The 24,990-nt window shown below is 37.4% G+C and overlaps 2 protein-coding genes across 4 annotated transcripts in view; one reads left to right on the top strand and one right to left on the bottom strand.

The window, feature by feature from the left end:
- Positions 1 to 15,582, bottom strand: part of pcx (pecanex) — a 39,101-nt gene extending 23,519 nt beyond the window's left edge. Inside the window, exons 1-3 of the mRNA XM_085949051.1 lie at positions 15,057 to 15,582; positions 7,206 to 7,384; positions 959 to 1,083 (exon numbers count right to left, since the gene is read on the bottom strand). Of these exons, the coding sequence (XP_085805177.1) occupies positions 959 to 1,083; positions 7,206 to 7,384; positions 15,057 to 15,209 (457 nt within the window). The 5' untranslated portion in view covers positions 15,210 to 15,582. The remainder of the gene's footprint in view (positions 1 to 958; positions 1,084 to 7,205; positions 7,385 to 15,056) is intronic.
- On the top strand, positions 15,358 to 24,038 carry LOC147070949 (mitochondrial 2-oxodicarboxylate carrier). 3 transcript variants are annotated; one of them, XM_085949060.1, is made up of 5 exons: positions 15,358 to 15,421; positions 16,848 to 17,189; positions 20,497 to 20,769; positions 21,144 to 21,325; positions 23,779 to 24,038. In XM_085949060.1, exons 2-5 carry the CDS (start codon positions 16,851 to 16,853, stop codon positions 23,894 to 23,896), a joined length of 912 nt encoding a protein of 303 aa, XP_085805186.1. In that variant the 5' UTR covers positions 15,358 to 15,421; positions 16,848 to 16,850; the 3' UTR covers positions 23,897 to 24,038. The 3 variants fall into 3 exon arrangements, with proteins under 3 accessions (XP_085805186.1, XP_085805185.1, XP_085805187.1); XM_085949059.1 differs by lacking the exon at positions 15,358 to 15,421 and adding an exon at positions 15,952 to 16,051; XM_085949061.1 differs by lacking the exon at positions 15,358 to 15,421 and adding an exon at positions 16,042 to 16,151.
- Positions 24,039 to 24,990: the final 952 nt, after the last annotated feature.

Raw genomic sequence — 24,990 nt, 5'->3', positions numbered from 1 at the left:
CCTCGACATAGAAAGTGATGAAGATTTAACATGACCCTAGTACATCGATAGTCAACTGGACCAGACTGACTCCAGATGGATAGACAGATTTCAGATGGTGGTTTCGCCGCCAAATTGTTAGCTCGGTCTAATACAATCCCGCACATGCTTATGTGGCTGGATGCCAATCACATTATCCAGGAGAGTCCCCGTATGTCGGTTGAAAGGGGAGAGTTACCCAAGTCTGTTAGACATTCAATTGAGCGGAGCGGTTATTGCAGCCTCGGTTACCATGAAGGCTATTTACATTTAGTAAGTTTTCAGCACTATACGGTGAGAGATGATTATCTTTCCACCTAGGCTTGGCCGATATAATATTTAAAATTTTCAAACTATAAATCCTGCATACTCTGCACGCTATTCACAGCCAAGGTCTTGCAAAGTTCTTCCTGGGATATTATGTACCAGTATAACTTTGAAACGACACTACACAGTATATGACTGAAAGGGTGTGTAGATAGAGAAAGCATATCGTCACCTCAATATGATTATCACTGTTTTTGAGATAGCTATTGAATATGATTCTAAATTTCCTTCTCTACAAAATGATGAAACTAGGTAAATCAGTAGTTAATGGGAACTGTATTAATTTTGTGTTTGAAAATATTAGATAACTTTAAAACCATAAATGCATTAAATAAATAAAATAATATCATTTCTTCAATACTTTTTCAAACAATTGAACATTATTTAATTGTTCCCAATTAGACAAGCACAATTTTCCATTTTTATTTTACATAATAATTATATCCCAGATTTATGTTAATCAAGTAAAGTTTAAATTTTATTTTCGCAGCAATGACCAAATCATAGTTATCCAGTTGTAGTATTCAGGTGACGATATGTAATATGTCCAGAGCGAACAAAAACTGAAATGATAGTAATCAAACGGTAGTAGATTGAGAAAGAATTGACATGCCTATTGTGCTATTGGTCGGCTTGTGGTAATCCCTTGACGTGACGGATTCGTTATCGCTCTGCTGCGACATCGCCAGGCGACCGCTGCTCAGGACTTGCAGCTCAAAATCTGCGGCTTCATCAATCCTACGGAGCAAAATAATCAAGTTGTTTTAGTACAATTTCACAACTACTGTGAAACCACAACCCATTATGTCGGTTGAGACTGAACTGTCGAGCCGTGCGGACGTGTTTTTGCATCGCTATTATTTCGCTTTCGTTATCTTCAATTTTGACCCTGCTATTCACAAGTTTTTGATCCCGTTTCTTCACTAATACCTTTGCCTGCCCTTGGAATACAATTTGTGAAACTTTTGTTTGTTTTCCCCTTGGACTTTCCCGGGAATTGTGACTTTTAATTCGTTTAATAATAGTTACGTAATTATTGTAACAATAATATTTATTGTGCGATAAATTGTGGTTGAGTGAGTGACGTGTGACGAGTGTTACCTAGCGCCATGGTCAACCACAAAGGTGACCCCATGCAAGTGGAAGGAATGTCCACTAGGAAGCGGAAGTCGGACGTGGCTGAGGGTATTGGTGACCCAAAGCAGGCCCCCAAGGTCAAGGATAAAAGGCCTGATAAAGAAAAAGAGAAAGACAAGCAGAGCGCTTCCACTTCAAAGGGCAAGGGCGTTAAGTCAAGGGCTGGTTCGGCTTCAGCATCTTGCGAGGAGATCAGTCCTGTGGCTTTGAGTATTCTCTCTGAGTCTCAGGAGAGTGCGTCCAGGGCGACGATTGTCATCAAGAGGGCGCTTGCCACCCTCGAGAAGGACAGTCGTATTGCCAGAGCAACCGTGAACGCAGTAGGCGAGGAGCTTGAGATGGCAATCACTGAAACGTGGGCCATGGCGATAGAGCTGGAGGCGCACAAGGCAATTGTGAAGGATCGTGCCTCCTTAACGAGAGCCATCATCCAGGCTCCTCCTAATGCTCCTCCCAGGGCTCTCTGGAGTGACATAACCCATAGAGAGGCTCAACCAACTAGAGTCTCCGAATGGCCACCAGTTCCTCCGAAAACTGTCGCCAGGCCGGGGGTGATGTTTTATCCGACTAAGGAGGGCCAAGAATCGACTGCCACAAAGGAAGCGGTCATGAAAACTATTGTGCCTGAAACTTTGGGAGTGCACATCACCGGGGTACGCAAGATCCGGGGAGGCGGGATCATCATGCATCCCAAAAGTGACGACGAGGCTAAGCGGCTCATGGCTGCCCCTGGGCTGACTGAAGCCGGCTTAAAGGCCCAAGTCGCGGGGAGAAAGCTTCCCCGCGTCATAATTTTTAATGTACCCATTGAGACGACAGAAGAGCAGCTCAAGGAGGCAATCATAAACAATACCCAGGAGGCGTCTGGCCTTGCATCTGAGGGTTACGCTGGAACCAAACTGAGCCACAAGGCGGGACCGAAGACCGAACGTTGTCATATGATAATGTCGATCCCGGGAAAGGCTCGAGAGCTTTGCAGATGATGGCAGACTTTTCATGGGGTGGAATTCGTTCCCTGTGCGTGACTTTTGCGGAGTTGTCAAGTGTGCAAAGTGCCACTTATACGGACACATGGTGAAGGGTTGCAACGCTAAGGTTACAACGTGCGGCCACTGCACTAGAGAAGGGTATGACAGAGCAGACTGCCCCACCGCTGACGAACCGGGCAAGTGCCCTGCGTGCACGCGCTACAAGAAGCCGAACGGCCACTCGGCCACCGATCCCGACTGTCCCGCGCGCCTACACGCTAAATGAGGAGGAAAGAAGCCGCACTGATTACTGTCCGCAATGATCTCCTTCACTCAGATCAATGTAGGCAGAGGTCGAGCCACATCTGCCGAGCTGCTTGAGGTTGCTCGGGATCAGAATATGGACATAATTATGATACAAGACCCATACGCCTTTGGACCCAATCGGGGCCTAAGCGGTGGCCGTATCATACAAGCTACCACGAAATCTCTAGCTTGCATATTTGTAATTGACACCGCACTGACTGTGTTGCATCTCTCGCATCTATCCAATGAGCTCTTCGCGGTGGCGGAGATTGCTAATAACAGGGGGCTCTCCATTGTAGTTATATCTGCGTATTTTCAGTACAGTTCTTTTACCCTGTATTGCACAAAACAACTGGAGAAAATCTTATATGCTTGCAGAGGCAAGCAGATAATTGTTGGGGCGGATGTTAACGTCCAGTCCTTGCTCTGGGCCCCGACGTAACATGGACAGTCCTGAGCCACTCGAGGAGCTCTTGGCCGCCTTTGATTTGACGGTGCTAAATGACCATAACGGGCCGGCCACTTTCTCCACCAGAAATGGTGAGTCACATATTGATGTCACTCTGACATCCTGTGGCGTTGCCAGACGCGCCGTGGACTGGCAGGTCCACATGGACGCGGTGGCTAGCGATCACCGTCTGATCACATTTTTGTTCAGAGTTGTGGGAGATGCGGCCCCATTGAGCCAAACCGAGAGCGTACTGCTTCCCAGGCGTTTTCGGACGAGCGGTGTCAATTGGGATGCTTTTGATGTCAAAATTGGTGGACTGGCCTCTGCCATGTCGGCTGACGATCTCCACCAAAGAGCCAATGACTTGACTGCGTTCATTACTCAAACTGCGGAGTCCACGCTGGGTAGAACCTCTCTGAGGCCACCCAACCTTGCGCCATGGTGGATACCAAAATTGACGTCTTTGAGAAGGACCATGAGACTTGCCCAAAGAAAATTGCAAAGAGCTAGAAGATCTCAGAACGACTTACCCAGAAATGACGAACCTACGGAGATTGCTTATAAATCCGCAAGGGCAAAATTCAAAATATAGTTAAATAAAGCCAAGAAAAAGCACTGGCGGGATTTTGTGTCTGAAAGGGGGGGCTATAATCTGTGGGGACCGCCTTTCCGCGTGATAAAGCTGGGCTCAAGGCCTGGTAAAGTCATGGCGGCTATGCGGCGCCCTGATGGCACCTTTGCGATGGACAGCGCAGAGTCTGCATCCATACTGCTGGAAGCTCTAATTCCACAGGACATACCTACGGCACATGAAGATGACAGAACCTGTCAACTAAGACTATCTGCAATCTTGCCGTTGGAGACTCGGCATTCTCCTGAGCTTACCCAGTCGGAGGTGGGATTAATTTTTGATGGCCTCAGGGTGGGCAAAGCCCCTGGACCTGATGGGATCAGCAATGTGATTGCCAGAAGGGCGTGGCTTCGAGCACCTCATGAGATAGTCGGGCTGTATGCTGACTGCATGAGCAGGGGCATCTTCCCGGACTGTTGGAAGAAGGGTCTCCTTAGGATTATACCTAAGATGAGCACACGACCATCGCATGACCCAAAGGCGTACCGTCCAATCACTCTTCTGCCAGTGCTGAGTAAGATATTGGAGCGGTTAATCAGCAGAAGGCTGGAGGACCACCTTGAGAGGATCTACCCTATCTCGGATAGGAAATTTGGCTTCAGACCCGGCAAGTCTACTGAGGACGCCATCAGATTTGCACAGAAATTTGTTGAGGACTCAGAAGGAGTCATTGTGGCAGGCTTCTTTTTGGACATAGCCGGTGCCTTCGACACCGCATGGTGGCCATTAATTCTATCTAAGCTTCGGCTCCGACAGATCCCGGGGGACCTCTTTGCCCTAGTGCAAAGCTATTTTAATAAAAGGGAAGTTATATACGACTCGAGCACTGAATTGATTTACAGGGAGACCACCATGGGGTGTCCGCAGGGTCCGTGCTTGGCCCCTTGCTATGGAATATACTTTTTGACAATGTTTTGACGTTACCTCTGCCACCGGGCTGCGCGCTCGTCGCGTACGCTGACGACCTTCTTTTACTAGTTGGCTCGTCGAGCCGTCCGACACTCGAGCGCGTAGCTAAGGACGCATTATCGAGAATCCTTAACTGGGGTAAGCTTAATAAGCTTGCATTTGCACCTGGCAAAACGGAAGCTATCCTCCTCAAGGGCAGCTCAAGGATAAACATAAATAGGCGATCACCCGCAGTGCGCTTCGGCGACTCTGCTATAAGGTTTTCTCGAGAGGTGACCTACTTGGGGGTCGTTCTGAACGAGAAGCAGACCTTTTTGAAGCATGCTAAAGTAATTGTGGCTAAGGCCAACTCAACCTATCAGAAGGTTGCTCGCCTGGCGGGCAACAATTGGGGCCTAAAGCCTCGGGCCCTGAGAATCGCCTACGAGGCTATATTCATGGGCATCGCTGGCTATGCCTCCAGTGTGTGGCATACCAAAGCCTCGCTGACAATTGTGAAGAGGGCTCTGCTTAGCGGACAAAGGGCTGCTCTGATTGGCCTTACTAAGGCCTATAGGACCACATCTTCGGATGCCCTGGCGGTCCTTGCGGGGGTCTTTCCCCTCGACTTGCACGTTCAAATTAGAGGATCGATCACTCTCCTTATGAGGAGGATCAATACAACTCTCGCCGGTGTCACTCTGACAGCGCCATCGAGAGTGGAGGGCGTGAGCTACAGAAAGACTGTATCTGAGCTGGTCTACAAGACCGCATATGCGGCATGGCAGGCGAGACGGGTGGCCTCCTCTAAGGGCCGCCAGACTTTTCTATACTTTCCAGATGTCTCGGTGAGACACATGACGAGGAGACTGGTGCCGACCCACTGGACTAGTCAATTCATGACTGGCCATGGAAACTTTGCGGCCAAACTGCAGGGGTTTGGTTTGGCAGGACATGGGTCGGGTTGCTCATGTGGAGATGACCAGCAGGACGCAGAGCACGTCCTGTGGGACTGTCCACTTATGGGCCCCGAACGAGCGGAGTTGTTTGCCCGGGTCCGACCCCATTCGGGCCCAATAGGACACGCGGACATGGTGGCAACCGAGGCCAATTCTGCGGCCTTTACTAAATTCGCCAGAGCGTACGGGGGGCGGGACACTCTCGACTCCCCTTGCGACTCTTCAAATTAAAGTCACTCTGATAGTTGCATATAAATTAACATCATGCATTCGCACTTCGGTGCAAGGTTGCATCACCAGTCCCGTGCGGCTCTGCTCGGGACAAAATGAGGGCTTAAATTCTTTGATCTGGCACACGTAAGGGTTATGTTAGCCGGTCGCGTATGACGTGGCTGCATATACATAACGGGAGCGGAGGTGGGAATTTTACACACCAACCCATTATGTCATGGAATGATGCATGTTGGACATTACACCGAAAAATACCAATGGATAAGGAGGCAGACAAAAGAACATGTGGCTAGTGTTGCCAGGCGAATGAATAACTTAATATATCTCTCACAATCATTGCAAGTTGATGCTGCAATCAAGCTGAAAGGCCTGGGCAAACTACGGCCCGCCGATTATTTTTGTGGGGCCTGAGTTTTTTTTTATTTTTTGAATATACATGAATTGCACCGCCGAGAAGAAATCTGCAAATTTTACAGCACTCTTAATTCGGACAAATTCGATCAACTTAAAAATTTTGCTCGAAAAATGTTGATTATTTTAGGATTAACCTATGTATGTATGTGAACAAACATTTTTAATTATAAATATCAATAAAAACTCTTTGCGATCGAGCATCACCGATGAATATTTACAAGCAGTTTTAAGAATCTAAGCTACAAAATTTTTTCCGACCATGTCCGATCCTAATTGTGAGGCCTCAGTGCCAGCGTTCGGCGCAGCGTTGAGCATTTTGCGCAACTTAAACGTATAACCGTGTGTGAAAATGTTCGTAGACAATGTCTTTTTTTGGTTATACATTTATACGTTTGAGTTGCGCAAAACGCTCAACGCTGCCACTCAGGACGTACACTAACAGGATCATATGGGCCTCTACAGAGTGCAGGTTTGTGTTAACAGATTTTGTTTTTATGAGAAATGGATGTCAGCCACACTTGCTCAACCTATTAGGTCCATACTCTGACTCACTGACAACATAAATTGAAAAACAATATGTGTACTTGCCAGACCCAGGATTCGAACCTGGGACCCACGGCGCTATAGGCAGACGTTTAAGCCGCACAGTCATCGTGCTATAAAAATAACACCTGAAATTTAAAGAATGTTGATTTATTATTTTATTTTATTATGTTGAAATTCCTTTTTCATGATAATAAATAATGTATGTCTAAAAATAGTTTGTTACTTGCGGCCGCCGCCGTTTGTTTTATGTTCCTAATGTGGCCCTTCAACCAAATAGTTTGCCCAGGCCTGCCATAAGGCATAGAGCATAGATGATATTGATAAAATACCTATTTTTCTTTTGCATGCGGCGCTTCTCGGGGGGCGCGGTGTTATCGGGAGGAACGATGATGCACTCGGAAGTGTCGTACATGTGGTGAAGGGCCAAGTTGAGCAACTTGATGGAGCCAAACAGGATGCTGACCAGCACGCAGTATACGCACCAGCCCACAATGGACGGCGGGAAATACTGAAACAAAAACACATTCCCAAATTAAGCAAGTAGATCAAATTGTCATAATCAATAATTTTTTATACCCATGATTCGTATAGAATTTTTGTCCCTGATATAATACTTACTGAATATAGGTATTGTTTTATCTAATATGAATACCAAGTTTTAAGAAGTGTGCAATTAACTACATAAGTTAACACATCTGTAATATTCTTAAATACAAAAGATTTCCGAAATTAAAAAATATACCTAGTCAGAATTAGGTATACATTTAAAATATCAAAGCAAACGAAATCCTTTAAGATGAATCAACGTATATGGAGATATTGTACAATAAATATAGTGATTGCTACAATGTCATTGACCAGATGTGTCATCAGTCATCACAACAGAGTAGTTGAGATTAATATCATTGTAGTTTGTCCAGCTTGCATATCTGTCTTATTATTTCCTGTTAGGATATTAAAGAGATAATAATAGTCATTATATACGGGTTTTTAAAGTATTTTTCTACTGATGATTTGAAAGAAAAATCTCCATCATAATATCTTAGCATAACTTATATAAATACCATACAATTGCCACATTTATTATTAACAATTTTTCCAGTTTTACAGGTAACCCTACTTCATCACAATCCCAGCGAGTGCAAATTCATTATAATACAGTACACTCTGTTATGTTCAAAATGAACATAACTAACTTTCATACCTCTGGCAACCCCGACGATGATCTATGGTCACGTTGATGGAGCGTACGCGATTTAACAGATGTCACTGATGGAATTTCCGGCCGCAACGGAGGTCGCAAGGTGCGAAGGCAGCAACAAGGCTTTTTGATTCTGACTGTCGTCTAGTATAGTCGTGCTCCGCTTGTGTTTTACCCAACATTTATAATGGACGTCACTTAACGGAGCACGATTGCAGCCGCAGTGCTTGAAGCCTCTTATCGTTCCAGTTTGGTATGTTAAAACTATTATTATTTGATTCACTACTCTTCCAATGTTTCTTTTCAAACTTAGCTGCTTGTATTTATTATAGTATTTCCGATTTCAATATCGAGCCCATTGGCGGCCTTAGGCCCGAAAAACTGGTAGGTCAATTTTGAATATATTATTTCAATTTGCCTTTTCGTTGTATACTTAAAAGACGTATTGCAAATTGACTTTTAATACATTATATAATAAGTGCTAGAAATTGTTATAGGTGGGTACCTACTTACCCTTCAAAAAATGTCCATTTTTCATAACGCCAACCCATCGTTAACCGAAATTGCACACAACGCGTTATAATTTTTTGTAAATTAAGTCCACTTTTCTTTCTTTACTTTTTGAAAAATCATCAATCACACGATTATAAAAATTGTCTATTTTTCCCACATATTTTTTTTCAATACTGAGCATTGCAAGAGCGGTCAGTCTATCTTGGCCCATCGTATTGCGTAGAAAGGTTTTTATTCTTTTGAGAGTGGAAAAACATCTTTCACTTTCAACTGTTGTCATTGGTATGACGCAAATAAATTGGAGAACTTTGATCGACTCGGAAAATGTTTCATTGAAATTATTGCTGAGTAAAAAATGTAGAAGAGAAACTGCACTATTAGCGCCATGCAAATCATCTCGTTGATAAAACACCAATAATTCATTTTTTAACTTGGTTATGTTTATTTCTTCTAACTGTTTTACCAAATTTACTTGACTTGTGGGAAAATTATTTTTAAAATCAGCGTAATTTTCTTTATTGAACAAATCGGATATAATGAGATGATCGTTGGATGTGAATCGTGCTTCTATTTCCACTATAATTGTATCACAGACTTCAATTGCTACTGCGTTGCTATTGTCATCTATCCGTCTCTTTTTATGGTCACCCGTTGCACAGCTGGAATTCGGATTAGTGCTAGCTTCATTTCTGATTTCGGAAATATATTTTTTAAAATTATCGATGTATGTTTTTATCTTAATAGCGTCTAAGTTTCTTTTTTGCATTTGTTTAAATAAAATTTGACAATGAGGCATTATTTTGTGAAAAAAAGTTAACCAATAAATAAAAGTGTTTTTTTCCAAATTATTTATTAAGTTTTGGGCTTGACTTAGGGTATTGGTGTCATTTTCTCTGTCCAGTATTGAATTTAAGCACTGTAAAATGTCTTCTCGGTACAAAAAAACTGTCTCCACACATTTAGCATTGAAGCACCATCTAGTTGGAGCTGCTTTCGGTAGACGCACTTTGACGAATTCATCTAATATTTTCGTTCTTTTTGGTGATCTCGAAAAAAAGACAGAAAATGATTGGACGGTGGCAAAAAAAACTTTCAGACCAGTGGTTATGGTGGATGCTTTTTGCATAACTAAATTAAATTGGTGAGCATAACAATGGATGTACTGTGCTAGTGGAAAAGTTTCGCGGACTCTCGTCTGAACTCCTCCAGTTTTTCCACTCATTATTGCCGCTCCGTCGTAGCTTTGCGCTATTAGCTGTCGAGGATGAATTTCCAAGATTCTCAGCTCTTTTAAAATTTCTTCTGTTAATCCTGTTGCCGTGCACACCTCTGGATTTACAAACTTCCAAAATCTTTCACATACTATATTGTCTTTTAAATATCTAACAACGAAAACCATTTGCGTTTTTGTAGAGCTGTCTGTCGTTTCGTCAACTTGAATAGCTACGTAATTAGATTTTTTTATGTCACATCTAATTTCTTCTTGAGTGACTTTTAATATTGAATCTAGCAATTCGTTTTGGATAGTCTTCGAAATTCCTTTGAATGAAGTTGACCTTTCTAAATGCTCCTTCATAACAATATCTATTTCCTGCATGAAATTTATTAATCCACGAAATATACCAGGATTATCAGACTCTTTAGACTCATCATGGCCTCGTAAGGCCAGCTCAAACGATCCGCAAAATTGAATACACTTTAAAATTTTTGTTAAAATTAAACGATTTTTATCGACAGTTTCATTGTGATCAGCAATCGATCTGCGGTATGCACTATCTAACTGAATTCGGATGTCTGTTGTTCCTAATAAAACAAAACTCATAGAATTATTTATGTGTGCTGTTGACTTGCTATGCTTTTTTATTTTTTCTTTAAGATGTTTTAGATCACCAACACCAAATTCTGTCCATTGCTTTTCATTTTTGCAATCAAAAATTAAACAATGAAAACAAAAAAATAAATTCCTTTCATTGCAACCACATATCCATTCACAAAAATGATAGCTTTTCTTGTTGAAATATCTGTTAACATCTTTGCTTTTCTCTTTTGTTGTTTGAATTATTTTCATATCCGGCATGTACCTGCCTAATATCTTCGCTTGTAGACGTTTATCATAGTTAAATGTCCCATTCTTTATTTCGTTTAAAATATAATCCACTGAATTAGACATTTTGTGTCAGTTCAAACAAATAAACCGTCGTGAATTCCACAAAACTTCACGAAAATGTAATAAATCACTAAAAACCAAACTTAGTGTGTAAATTCGTATAATAACTACACCAAAAACTATTTAAATACGTTTAAAAAAACCAAAAGACATTCGCCGAAACTTGTCAACTGTCAGAACAAAATACAGTAGGTATACAATAATTTTCGGCGTGGCAGAAGCATGGGACTCCATAATTCAGTCGACTTTATCATTCTGTTTCGCAAAATTAGCTGAAAATATGTTTTGTTTCACACTCGGACAATGGGCGAGAGGCCTCTAATGCACGGATCTTTGGAACTCAAAGCGTCGAATATTGAATTTATCTTTCTCTGTCTAATGTATGAGAAATGAGAGAGAAAATTTTATAAAAATATTAATTTTGGGTCAAGAATTGAATTGTCCGGCAATTGGCGGGGAATTCTCGCCTATCGAGAATACAAAACAAAAACAAGCGTACGCCTTATAATTTCAAATCCACCGATTATTATTATATATGACATTGTAGATATTATTAATATTATTCTGTCGATTGTAAGGTATTTATTTTGGGAGGTCATTGACTAATTGACCTAATTAGGGAGCCGCGCATGATCGAGCCGCTTAATAACCTTTTAATGTATTTCTAATCTCTTGCTTTGACGATAATATAGTTTCTGTCAAGTATATAAATTGCTCTTTTATTTATTGATCCCACTTTATTCCACACTGATAAATAATTATAATCTTTCACGGCCTCAAGATTGTGTGGCGCCCAGGACATTATTATTTACATCTTTAACCATAGATTGCACATGCCTTCAGCCGTGTAAATTCCTTGTTTTCTAATTAAATTTTACAGTTGTCAGTTGCGAGGTTGCAGAAGTAATTATTGTTCAGCTTGAAAAGATCAGGTAATCCATGGCCCTTCCTTGTTTGCTTATGTCTCATGCTCTCTTTAATTTTACAATTTACTCTATTCTAATTCTAATTTTAGAAACCTTTCTTTTATTTTGTAGTTGTGACGACAAAGATCACAACTACAAAATACTAATATATCAACTCTCAGTAATCTGCCGCTCGATTATCCAACAACTACTATAATCCGCCGTTATTTTTATTAGTTGAAAGCACAAAATCAAGCTCTATAATTCGCCGGTATTTGATTGTCAAATTCAGTAGTACGCCGCGTACAAGTATACAACGCAGATGAGACGGGTTTATTTTGGAAACTTCTCCTTCGTAAAACGTACGTTCATCGCGAAGAAAGTAATGTACCAGGGAGGAAAGTGCCCAAGGACCGCATCACAATAATTATGCCATGCTCCAATGCAACCGGGACACACAAAATGAAGCTTTTGGTCATGGGGAAAGCCAGGAATCCTAAGCCATTCAAGAATATCGTCGGTGTTTTGTAAAAAGGGCGAATCAACCATTTTGGCGAAATCGAGATTTTAATGAAAATACAATATCGTCACCGTTCAGGCAAAAGTCACCAACCCTGAAAATGGCAGTTTTGAGTTGAGTATGTCACCCGAAGCGTAAAATTATGTTCTTTAAGATGCAAAACTCACCTCGGTACATTAGTTAGTAAAATTTTGCTTAAATCCGAATTATTTGTTTTTCACTAAATGACTTTCGATAAAATCTTAACAAGCAAAAGTCATTATAGGTGAATAGACATTATTGACTCTATAAAAAAAAAATCCTTCGTTATAAATATACAAGCAAAAGTCACTATACTATGGATGGTGAGTTTTATTGATGCTTATTTTGGCTAACATTGTTCAGATTATTAACAAGCAAAAGTCACCAAACCATAATTTGAGCTACCTTGCCTCCTTCAAAACCTTCCAGATGTTTTAATTAGCATCAAAAAGTAAAAGTACCTTAAAGAAATTATTAAGAAGACATAAGAAAATAATTTAATGTAGATAAAACCTTGAAAACATTAAAATCTGATTTTTCCTGCATTTTCAAACTTTCAAATTGCGATATCTCAAAACTATGTTTTTAGGGTTGGTGACTTTTGCCTGAACGGTGACGATATGTACCCCACTAGCTTTGTTGTGTAAAAACGGCGAATTTTTATCTCCAAAGGAAAGTACTTAAAAACGATAATCGACTAAAAATAAATTAATTAAAATTACGAAATAAAAAGCAAATGTGACATATTAGGCCTTTTAAAATATTATATGATAATACCTATTATAATGACAGTATTCTTTCTAAGCTTTATTATAAACTTGTTAAATATTTATAATCATCTACAGGTAAAAAACAAATAAATTTTAAAAGTTAAAAACCCTCCTCCTGTAAAGTAGCATTTTGGTTAATTCGCCCTTTTTACAAAACACCGACGATATCTGCTTCACTAAACAACTGGTTGTGTCAAGTGATTTACTGTTTAATATTTAGTTACTAAACTTAGTTTATAAATATGTAGGTATAATTTAGTAAATACTTGATTTTGTTTTAAATAAAATCATAATTTGCTAGTACAAATTTCTCAAAAAAAATATTTTTTTGAAATACTTACCTACCTGTTTTAAATTTTAACATATTTTGTATGTATGCACTATAATCCGCCGCTTTCACTAATTTGACACTTGTCTGGTTTTTGGGGTGGCGGATTACTGAGAGAGTACTGTATTGTGATTAATTTTTGTTGACCTGCACTAGTTTTGACATGTGCCACATGCCAAGAATCGTCATATTGATTTGAATCATGCACGTATAATCTTTCTCATTGTAAACACACGCAATCGTGCAAGTTTGCATTCATGGATTTTTTAATTAGTTCAGAGGCTTCTGAATTTTCACGTGACAATTGGACTTTGTGATATTTGCACCTGCGCAGTAGAAGAATTTTAGCGAACCTGCTAGTAAAAAACCAACTACACCGCGCACTCATTTTGAGGTCAACTGATTTTCACGACCTGTCAACTAGTACTATAAAACATCGTGTCTTGCTTACTCTAAAATGAGATTGGCGAGACAGTCAACATTTTCACGTGTACTGTCGAACAAGATCTTTTTGTCAACGTGTAAAAAATGAGCCCCTCCTACTTTTAACCGCACTTTGACTGCAACAACTTCCGGTTATCGACGAGTTGTCCACGTGTTAAAACTGTGAACTAACAAGCCTCTCCTATTTAGTTAATCGCACTTCGACTACAGCGACTTCCGGTTATCGTCTAGATCTTCTTGTCGGACAGTAAACAGTTATTATTGCGATGGTTTAAAATACACACTATTTGGTGCAAGAAAATCCATGCACGTGTACAGGCGCTATAAAGCATGCGCGAAACTACTTGGTGTTAAAACCAGAATTAAAAAGTTGAAGTGAAGTGGAAGATGAAAATGATCATAATATGTATACATAGCTAATATGAGTACTTATATTCAATTTTCGGTACAAGTCCGTTATGGGGAAGCCAGGCGGGAACCGCGCTATTTGTCATAATCCATTATATCGGCTATTTTAAAAATGTGTTTGCCGCTGGCTTCCCCATAACCGATGTGTACCCAATTTTCTTACACTGTTAATGTCAGGTGTGTATCGTTGTATCTTACAGAATGATTGATGACCTACTCGTAGATTTCATAATCAAGCTAATGTCTTCTACACTTCTAACAAAAATTTACGAGAGATGACTCTTTTAAATAATACACAATACAACAGATTCACACACTTCTTCTTTCGTGAGACAACAGGAATCTCTAGCGGCACACAGTTTGGCAGACATTGGATTATTTGATGAACATGTTCATCAATATAAATTTATTTGATATCCGTGCACCAATATTGTACAAATAATAGTGGTATAATGTATAATTGATGAATTTGTGAAAAAATTGACAGCATGTCTATATAGATAATATATAACAAAATTGGAGAGATATAGCATTTGCTATATCTCTCCAATTTTGTATTTGAAATGATAAAAACTCCATTAATATTATTATAGTAAGACTTAATTGACTTCTAACAAAACAAATAACATTGAACTGATACAAACACATGTGAAGTTGGATTGCAAAAATACATAGTAGGTCAAATGAAAATTTAGACCTAATTTCTGTAGTATATGGGCAATGATTTGAAGCAGCGTCAGGAATAAACACAGCGAGACACCGATAACGACAAATAAAAAGTACTTTGACCCTAATAACTGCACTAAATGTCATGACATCACCATAGTTTCTAACCTAACTTTATGTCGCGGATAAAATGAAATCAAAATAAAATCGAAACTGTCGGTTCGACGGTGGACTTACCAGGTAAAAGGTGAATGGCAAACACAGTAGGAACAGCCAAATGTAGAGGTGGGCCGTATTGCAAAAAACATTTTGGTGCGGATCGTAGAACCACCCTCCCGTTATCGAAGCCCAAACTCCTTGCCTGAGGATTTCTAACGTTTGGGATCCCATCTCGATTGCTAGAAATACACCATGGTTATTCTAAAGTTCCGCCCTTTCGACACATTTTTGAATCATTGATATTCATTGGACTCTATCGAGTTCGCGACGAATATCGCATCGAAACTTCTGCCATTTTGGAAACTGATAATTCACATTCACAATACAGCTGTCGTCTGTCGCTCCCGCACGTCACTGACAAGTGACACTGTCATCAATAAGAGGTATTCCGTTGACATTCTTCCACATTACGTTTTTTCTGTGTAATTTTGTAAACCTTTTGGCATATTGACCCATTTCGCAAAATGACTAACTGTTGTCATCGAATTTTAAGATATTATCCTTGGTTATTTTCTGACTTTTCCACAACTTTCACTGCAACATTGATGTTATGCGGCAATTTTACGAACTACCATATAAATCTTTATTATCGACGGGGCAGAACAAATTTCAGCACTTTCCCAGACTTTTCTTATATTTTTGAATGCGTTCATTAATTTTTCACGATTCATAGACTAAGTGCTTTGCTAACCTCAAGGAATGGAGACAACCTTGTAACACTATTTTAATGTGCACATTTGTTTTGTTCTAAATTCACTTTTTTATAAAAATAGAGCAATTGAAACCCACTGATTTTTTCATCATTCATAAAGAATGTTTATTTATACGAATCGTAAAAAATTTGACCTTCGGTTACACGATAAACTTTTTTATATTGATAACAGCTGATCCCTACACTTCATTTTTACTTCAATTTAAATTTCAGTCAGTGTCGACGGCAACGCGATTTATATCCCTGTCATTGTTACGAATATTATAATAAATTAATTTAATATATTATTACAATAACAGTTGTGAGTACCCATTTTACCATTTCGTTTTTTTTCCATTCAATTCTGCAATATTATTTCGACCTTCTAAAATTGCCTACCAATCGTAGCCATAGGTAGGTAGGTAAGTTCCATAAATCATAAACCAATTAAAACAAAATACATATAGGTATAGTTCCGAGACCAAAAGGTGGCACTTAGAAAATATTTTATTTTAGCAACTACTTTTTTTTAAATAAAAAAAAATACATTATGTAATATTTAAATATATAGCCTGCCTCTAAATCTGTGGGTCATGGGCTCGAATTCCACACTACCAAGTTTACATATTATTGTTGTTTTTAAAACATGTACCTATATTATCCATAGGTTCGCAATGCTAACCATTCCCTGTAAAAATATATATTAAAATACTTCCACACTGAAAATGTCCATATTGTGCTCCATCACAGATATAGGTATAATGATTTTTTTCATTTCTAAAAATGTTTCAACCTAATTTATTGCAGACTTATCAGATTTAAGAAATTGTGGCTATTCTAAGTTGTTTATTATCAAAGAAGAATGCTACATTCTTAAATCTCAATTAAAAAAATATTAACGAGTACGAAATGTAAAAATTAAAATTTTTAAAGATCTTGATGGCATCCATGAATCAAAGTTAGTGATATTATAACCAGAATTTAAATTAGATAAGGTAGAAGGCATTAATTATTGACAGAATTTGGAACTGTCTGTAATGACGGTACTTGAATCGGTAACTTATCGATCAGGACCCTTGCCCAGCAAGTTGTGTATTTTTTGATTATTTTTTTTCCAGAAAATGGGCGATTTTCAAAATATTATGAAGCAGGCTGCCATGCAGATAGGTGCAGGGGGGAGCGCAGGCTTCGTGGAAGTTTGCATAATGCATCCACTGGATTTGATCAAAACGAGACTTCAGATCCAGACAAACATGGTGGCGAATCGTGCTGATCCCCATTACTATACAGGTATCGGTGATTGCATGAAAAAGATGTACCGGCACGAGGGTCTCTTCTCCTTCTGGAAGGGTATCCTGCCGCCCATCTTAGCCGAGACGCCGAAGAGGGCTGTCAAATTTTTCTGCTTCGAGCAGTACAAGAAGCTGTTCATGTTTGGATCTTCCACACCCACTCCATTGGTGACTATAAAATTATTTTGAAGTAAACCTCTTTATTTGCAGTAGCGTAAAATTATCTGAAGGGAAGGAATGTGACACCAAAATTCGTCGATAAATATCATAAAATGATAGTTTTTGCAATTATCTCAAAATAGCGGAATATGTATGTCACCGACATGGAAACCAACAGCCTCATGTTATAAAAATGCATTTATTCAAACAAAACATCTCTGTGATAAGATAATAATATATTTAAAAAAAAGATTTTAATATAATAATATGTAAGTAAGTACATAGTTTGTTTAGAGTTAGACATATTTGTTTCTCCATAAATAAGGGAGATAATAAATTTTATATGCTATGGAATGGTAAGTAAATTAAAAGATTTTACCAAAGTTCTTGAATAAAAACCTTCTTCTATACTTTATACAAATAGAGCCTTAACATACTTAAGGTGACGCATCAGTGAAACGCCAAATAATTTCCAACTGTAGGCGCGACGAAATTTTGGACTCGCTGCCATTCACTGAGAGAATCTCGAGCGAGAAGCACGTCACTTTGCTGCGTGATGGCGACGGGTCAATTAATTCTAAAATCGTGTAAAGATGACTAAAAACGTTACCCATTTACTTTAAAAAGAAAACATGTCAATGAATATATTATTATTGTTACTAATAGAACAATAAACAGAACATAAAATGAACGTATGTTGGATTTATATGAAAAATAATATTTCGTTTGACAGGTGTCATTTGCACCCGCGACCCGCAGTCCGCGCATCGCCTAGCAACGATCTTTTTAGACCGTGCCTCAACTAATGCATGGCCTTAATATTTTCATACAAATTCTGATAATAGTTGGTCATACAAAAATAGTAATCACACCAAAACGACAAAAGAATATTCAACATTGTTTTAATTTATTTAATGAAAAACAAATGTGAGCTTTATGTCCCGTTTATACGTGCACGGATTTACTGCTAACAGTACGTGTTATATAACAATAAAATGCACGTGTAAATTGTGCAAGGTGCAAGGCTGCATGCATGGATCAAAGAAGCAGCTTCTGAATTTTCACACGATAGTCGTAACTTGCATGACGTATGCGCATGCGCAGTAGAACGACAGTGATGAACCTGCCGGAAAAAATATGAACTACAACCGCACAGAGACGTTTACCAATCTTCACAACCGTACAATAACAACAATGTGTCTCGCTTACGCTTGAGAATGAGATCGCGACATTGGCGAGACAGTCAGCATTATTACGTTAAACAGTTATTATCGCGATATATTAATTTACACTATTGGTGCCAGTAAATCCATGCGCGTGTACAGGCACTATTATGCTAAGATATGATAGAGATTTTTCTTTCAAATCATCAGTGGAAAAATACCTCAAAAATCTTGCATGATATCTGCGTACTTGTGACGTTAACTAATTTTCACAACCTGTTCGAACCTCTCAAATAGCACTACACAACGACAACAAACGCATTCACAAACCTTTGAAGAATGAGATTGGCGAGACAGTCACCACTTTTGTGTGTAAACAGTTATTGTCGTGATAGTTTAATATACACGCTATTGTAGTCAGTAAATCCATACATGTGTACAAGCGCTATTATGCTGGAATCATTTTTTAACCACTGTCAAGTAAAATGTCTTGCATATGGAAAGTATTATTTCCACAATGATTAATAATTTAATAAAGTCATTCAAATGACTAGAATGTCTTCTAAAACTGTCTAATATATCTTATATTCTTGCTTTACAAAATATGTATATGGTCGCAGTTCAATGAGTCCAGTACGTATACGTCATAATCATTGTTCACAATAACTTGTTTATTGATAATATTATCCAAAGACATATTGTCTAAAAATGATAAATGATTTTAACAATGATTTTAGTGAAGTGCCACCAAATATAATTATAATTTAATTGTAGAATTTTTTTACTGAATTTCATGCAAGTGAAATCAATTAACATTATTGTACTGTAAAAATACATTGGAAATTTTCTCCACAGATCTATTTACTATACAGAAATATTTTAGTTGTGTGTATGCAAGTTTGGGAAACGCTGAATTTATTATGTTCAATTGAACGAAATTGGTCAATTATGACATATTACTCTTTACTTTGAATTCAATCCTATTCCAGGCAATCAATAGAAGACAAACATTGCCATCCAAATGTTATACTGAATGCTTCTGTATAATATTAAATATTTCACTGACAAAAGGATACAACTACTGTTTAATTTTAGTTTATAATGGAGTACCTCAAGGTCGACACTTGGTACCTATCTTAAAAATTTTATTTTTATTTTCTTCTACTCTTGAATGCTCTTTCACGTTGAAGAGTATTTATTATATAAATTTATTGTTTCTAGTCAAATGTTGTAAATGTGGTATTATCAACATTTCAACAACTGAAAAAATTATTCGGTTATCTTATCAAAATGATTGAGGATAACATTATTAATTTGTTTATTTACATAGATACAATATACCAGGCATGTCCAACTTCAAGTAGACTACCGAACTCTCCCATAGTAATCTTCAACTTGAACAAAATTTGTATAGCCAAATATAATACATGTAATGTATTATATTTGGCTATACCTACAGTTAAAAATTAAACAACACTTGTATTTTACCACTACAAAAAAATACTCAATATCCCATTCGTCGTGGAAATGATAAGTTTTGGACATCTTTTGGGCACTCATTGCAAAAAGCCTACTACGCAACAGTAATAGGAACTACATTTCAGTTTATTAGTATTCAGCGGGGAATCACATTTTCTCTTTTTCTTACACCAGCGACAGGTCGTGAGGTCACGTGGGCTAATTCGTGATTAGTTAGAAAACTATTTCCACGTAAACTAATTAAAAAAAAAATAATAGGAATGGTTAATGGTTCCTCTTTAAATCTCAATGAAATAATATTATATTACAACTGAATGTAAACGAGTTTTACATTGTCACGACTCATTTCCTATAGGCCTGTGGTGCGATTGAACATGATCTATCCCGCAATCGACGAGTTGGACATGCCTGATATAAGTGGAGAGATCTTAACATTTACGGTATGACACCGCAATTTTTTTATAATCTACAATATTGACCTTTGTCGCGACACCAACGACCTTTACATGGCATGTGCTGCAAGACTTAATTCCTATAGACCTTATGGTGCGATCAACCGATGATAACGCAAGCATTTAATTGAAAGAATTGATTACATATCATTTGTAATTATTTTTAAATATTTACTGCGAAATGAAATACTCTTGCTTATAATAAATTGATTATTTTTCCAGACATTTTCATTGGCCGGATTTGGTGCTGGAGTGACAGAAGCCATATTCGTCAATCCATTTGAAGTTGTCAAAGTGACATTGCAATCAAACAAAACATTGGCCGCCCAGATGCCCAGCACATGGATGGTGACAAAAGAGATTGTGCGAACCCAAGGACTTGGTTTTAATGGCCTGAACAAGGGGATAACGGCAACAATTGCTCGGAATGGATCTTTTAACATGATATACTTTGGATTTTACCATAGTGTTAAGGGTTATCTTCCTGAATATGATGTAAGTAAACCTTATAGCAATTTTATGGATTTTGAATTGTAACGAGAAATGTTGGAGAAAATCTTCAAAGTATATATTGATGGAGTCCAAATATATGAAATTGATGCTGAAAAATAGGTTACGAAGATATTAGCCGGAGTCTGATCATGTTTTTTTTAAGCTGTTGCTTTAAAATTATGTAAGCACTTAGTAAGCTGTAAACAAGTGTTTCGCACCCCTAGCACCCCCGCTGGGCATGCCTCTAGAAATGGCCAACAAATTAACTACTCTCAAAATCTGTTTCCATATCCTATCATTAATTAAAATAATTGACATCGATATCCACTTCAGAATTTGATATAAGTATATTATAATATTTTTTATTTCATCTTCAGGATCATGTAAAAGAGTTCTTCCGCAAGGTCGCAATTGGTTTTGTGTCTGGTACTCTCGCATCCGTCTTGAACATTCCATTTGATGTAGCAAAGAGCAGGATCCAAGGTCCGCAGCCAGTGGCCGGGGAAGTCAAATATCGTGGAGTTATACGGTCCATCGGAATTGTTTACAAGGAAGAAGGGTACGAATAATCTTTAATACGATTCTAACACAGATTAAAATTAAAATTTTTTGACAGTTACGACGAAGGAAGTTAATAAAAGTCTTCTTCTATGCCATTATATAAAAATTATGCTTAAAAAAAGGGATACTAAGACTAATGTTAAATAAACTAATGCATTCTAACCGCTGCAATGATACATGAAGCTGACTCGTAACGCGATCTCACGCATGCGCAGTGCAACAAAATGATCTATCATCCATCAGCGCCATCTCTGTGCTGCCAACGGTACTATCATCGTACTAATTATTAGTACATAATAATAAATATTTATTTAATTACACTATGTATTTTATAGTACGGTATTAATTTTGTTATAGTAGTAAAAAGGTATAGTCCACAGAAAATACTGCAAATTTTCAATAAAAAATAAAATCTAAGCAGAACAAGGTGAATAATATTACTAACCTCACTTTAAAAAAAATCTTTTTACGCAGCAGTTAGTTTTTCAATAATTGCGTACATATCGAATATGGTCATATTATTTAAGCTGGATACATTATAATTTACACTTACTAGGCAAGTACCTATTGTTAATGATATATTAAGCCATTTAGTAAAATATATAGATATAAATAAAGTAGAAAAACGAATCTCCTGACTTTAACTACCTAAAAGATAACAGAAATATCGATATAATTAGGGGAAAATCCTGAATACAAGGGTTGCTGGTTGACCAAAGATTATGTCTCAGTTCAAATTCAAATATCTGCAGCGTAAGCTTTTCTCCAGAAACACAGGACATTCTAAAGATAAAACAAAACATCTAAAAAATATCAATGGATGACTATAATATAATTACAGCGGTTTGATGCAAATCACTTTATCCGTGCGCTAAATTTTTATTTTGTTGATACATTATAATGGTGTACATAAATTTTATCTGGTGTTCTCCAATTTAACCTTACTAAAAATGATCTGGAATCACCATCAAGTGTTGTAAATTATAAAACAAAAGTTTATATTACTCCTTTTATTATAGTCTATCTGGCGTATGCATAAAACAGCAAACTGCATTCAAGCTATTTAATGCAAATTTGCATGCTTAAACCTAAATAGAGACCGTTGAATAGCGATATCACGTTGCTGACGTAATACGCGTCATGCCGTGACTAATGTTACCAACTTTTAAATTTTGATTCCCCGATAATTAATTTAAAATTTTGAAATTGTGAATAGGTGTAAAAATGTGCAAACGGTACCATATAAATTTAATAATTATAAATGAATAATTATCATGAACTTTAAATAATTTATTTGTTATAATATCATATTTATTTTATACTTCAATGCACAAAAGGATAAACTACACCCAGTAAACATTTCCATAATATGGCAATACAGCTTCGCGGGCTCATTGACAATATTGACATTTCCATCGATCCTCGATATCTGTATACATTTTTACAATTTTAGCATTTTTACCATCATGAATCCATCTCTAGCCCAACGACGACGGCAGTTAACTTCAATCAAGATGAACTAAACCTACTAAACGCTTGTTGTGATGAACTCATTTTAGACATATATTAAAGTGACACTGACAGTTCGCGCAGATCGCCGCCATTTTAAGTTTGGTGCGCATTCCTGTTCGCATCTTCGTGACGTATACATTTTTTATAGTTTTCTTATTCGGCCGATAAACCACTAACTGCGTTGAGCGCGGTTCGAAACTGTATGAATACGGCTATATATCTCTTTAATTAAGACCCATAAAACTCAAATAAATTATTCATAAACCCTCCAAAACCAAGCAATTCCTATTTTTTGGGCACGATCGTGTCGAAGATTACCGAGAACGTACGAAAATATTCAAATTAACCTTGAGCTTCCAAGTGTGGCCACATGTAACATGTGCTGTCTTGCGTTTGACATGACACAATTTTGACAATCACATAATGAAATGAAGGGTGCCTGAATTTATTCATTATTTTAACAGACAATAATAAAAGAAAACAAAAATAATGTCCTAGTAAATACAATCAGCAACTCATTACTCGACTAACTGTCATCTCCAATCGGCATTTTAAGTAACAACATAATGAGAGAAGACTGTTTAGTGTTGCCACCAAGCTGACCAATAGATATTTTTTGTTTAACTTATTATTGTTAACATTAGCAACTGAGCGTACATAATATTATTATGATCCAATCAAATCAAGCTTCAACACGATCAAGTTGGTGGCTGAATCATTCCGTATAATTGCTATTTAAAGTCGATGATTGCTCACGAAGATCGTTGAATCTGGTTGGGTCTGTGAGTATGTCTTTAATTAGACATTGAGAAGAATTGACAGCCTGGAGAGGCATTCATCCAACAGTGGATTAATCCAGGCTAATAATGATGATTTATAGTGGTTACATAGAAATTGTTAGATTTGATAAATTATTATCTAATTTGTTTTCTTTTTTAGGTTTGCAGCCTTGTATAAAGGATTACTGCCAAAAGTATTACGATTGGGCCCCGGTGGAGCGATTATGCTCGTTGTCTATGAATATGCATTGAAATTTTTAGAAGAAAAATTCAACTAAGCGGTTGTCTATTGGAGTTTCCTTTCATATCCAAAGAATACAATAATTAGAAATAAGTACACGCTATTTACAAAATTGAATATGAATTATATAATAAATGATTTTCCTATTTTTATAAAGCATGCCAAAAATTTTAACATGATTGAATTATGTTGCTCAAAAATATTATTCTTAGTGATATTTATGTGTTTACTGCGTTGAGGGAAAAAGGAGTTAACCCACAGAAACGAATTAATATTACACAATCAAAATAATCAGATAGAAATCAAATTTTTTATGTACACAAGAATGATTGATGATAATATTATCAACAAATAAATATAATAATATAATTTAACATGATATGGAAGTAAATTTCACATGGAGTGAGTGTTACCACCAGGGAACTCAGAAATAATGGGAACTGAAATATCTAACAGGTGTGGAGTAACAGGGCACCGATCAAGAGCGTGGAAGAATATGCGATAAACATAAACACATGTTAAGAATACATTTGTCTTTCGTTCTGACAACTGCTCTCGGGTTTATGCACTGACGCTCATTTAATATAGGTGTTTTTGAAGGTTGCAATACATACTATTGCACATCTATAATGTGTGGTTCATTTTCGTAGAACACTCACACATTCAAAACCCTGCATCAAAATGTAGTGTATTAGGGTATAGACTATCGGAATTCTATTTATTAATCTGTTCTGTGGTTACCACCTTTTTCCTTAACACAATCGAAAGTTTGATATTAAAAATTCTTGCCAAATTATTGTTAAAACATTATTAGTTCAAAATTGTGGAGGCTATAATTTTATTTTAATACGTAAATTAATTTTGCATGTATTAATTTTTTTTTGTGTTGTCACAAACCTTACTTGAGATGTCTATATCCAAAAACTGATAAGTCCACATATTGTTAAAATCTAACAAAGAATAATATATAATAAATGTACATATTCTTTGTATAATTTCACACAATATGTTATGATAACTTCCAGAACCCGCCGAAAGCATACAAAGAAAATGTTAACCATTAAATTACGATATTATGTCCAATTTTATTTTGATTACCAATGTAGAAATGTAAACTTATTGGTTTTTGTA

This window comes from Rhyacophila brunnea, unplaced genomic scaffold (genome assembly GCF_057557595.1).
Source record: "Rhyacophila brunnea isolate RB1 unplaced genomic scaffold, BYU_Rbru_1.0 scaffold_21, whole genome shotgun sequence".
In the NCBI taxonomy this organism is placed as follows: domain Eukaryota; kingdom Metazoa; phylum Arthropoda; class Insecta; order Trichoptera; family Rhyacophilidae; genus Rhyacophila; species Rhyacophila brunnea.
This window is presented reverse-complemented; position numbering and strand designations above follow the sequence as displayed.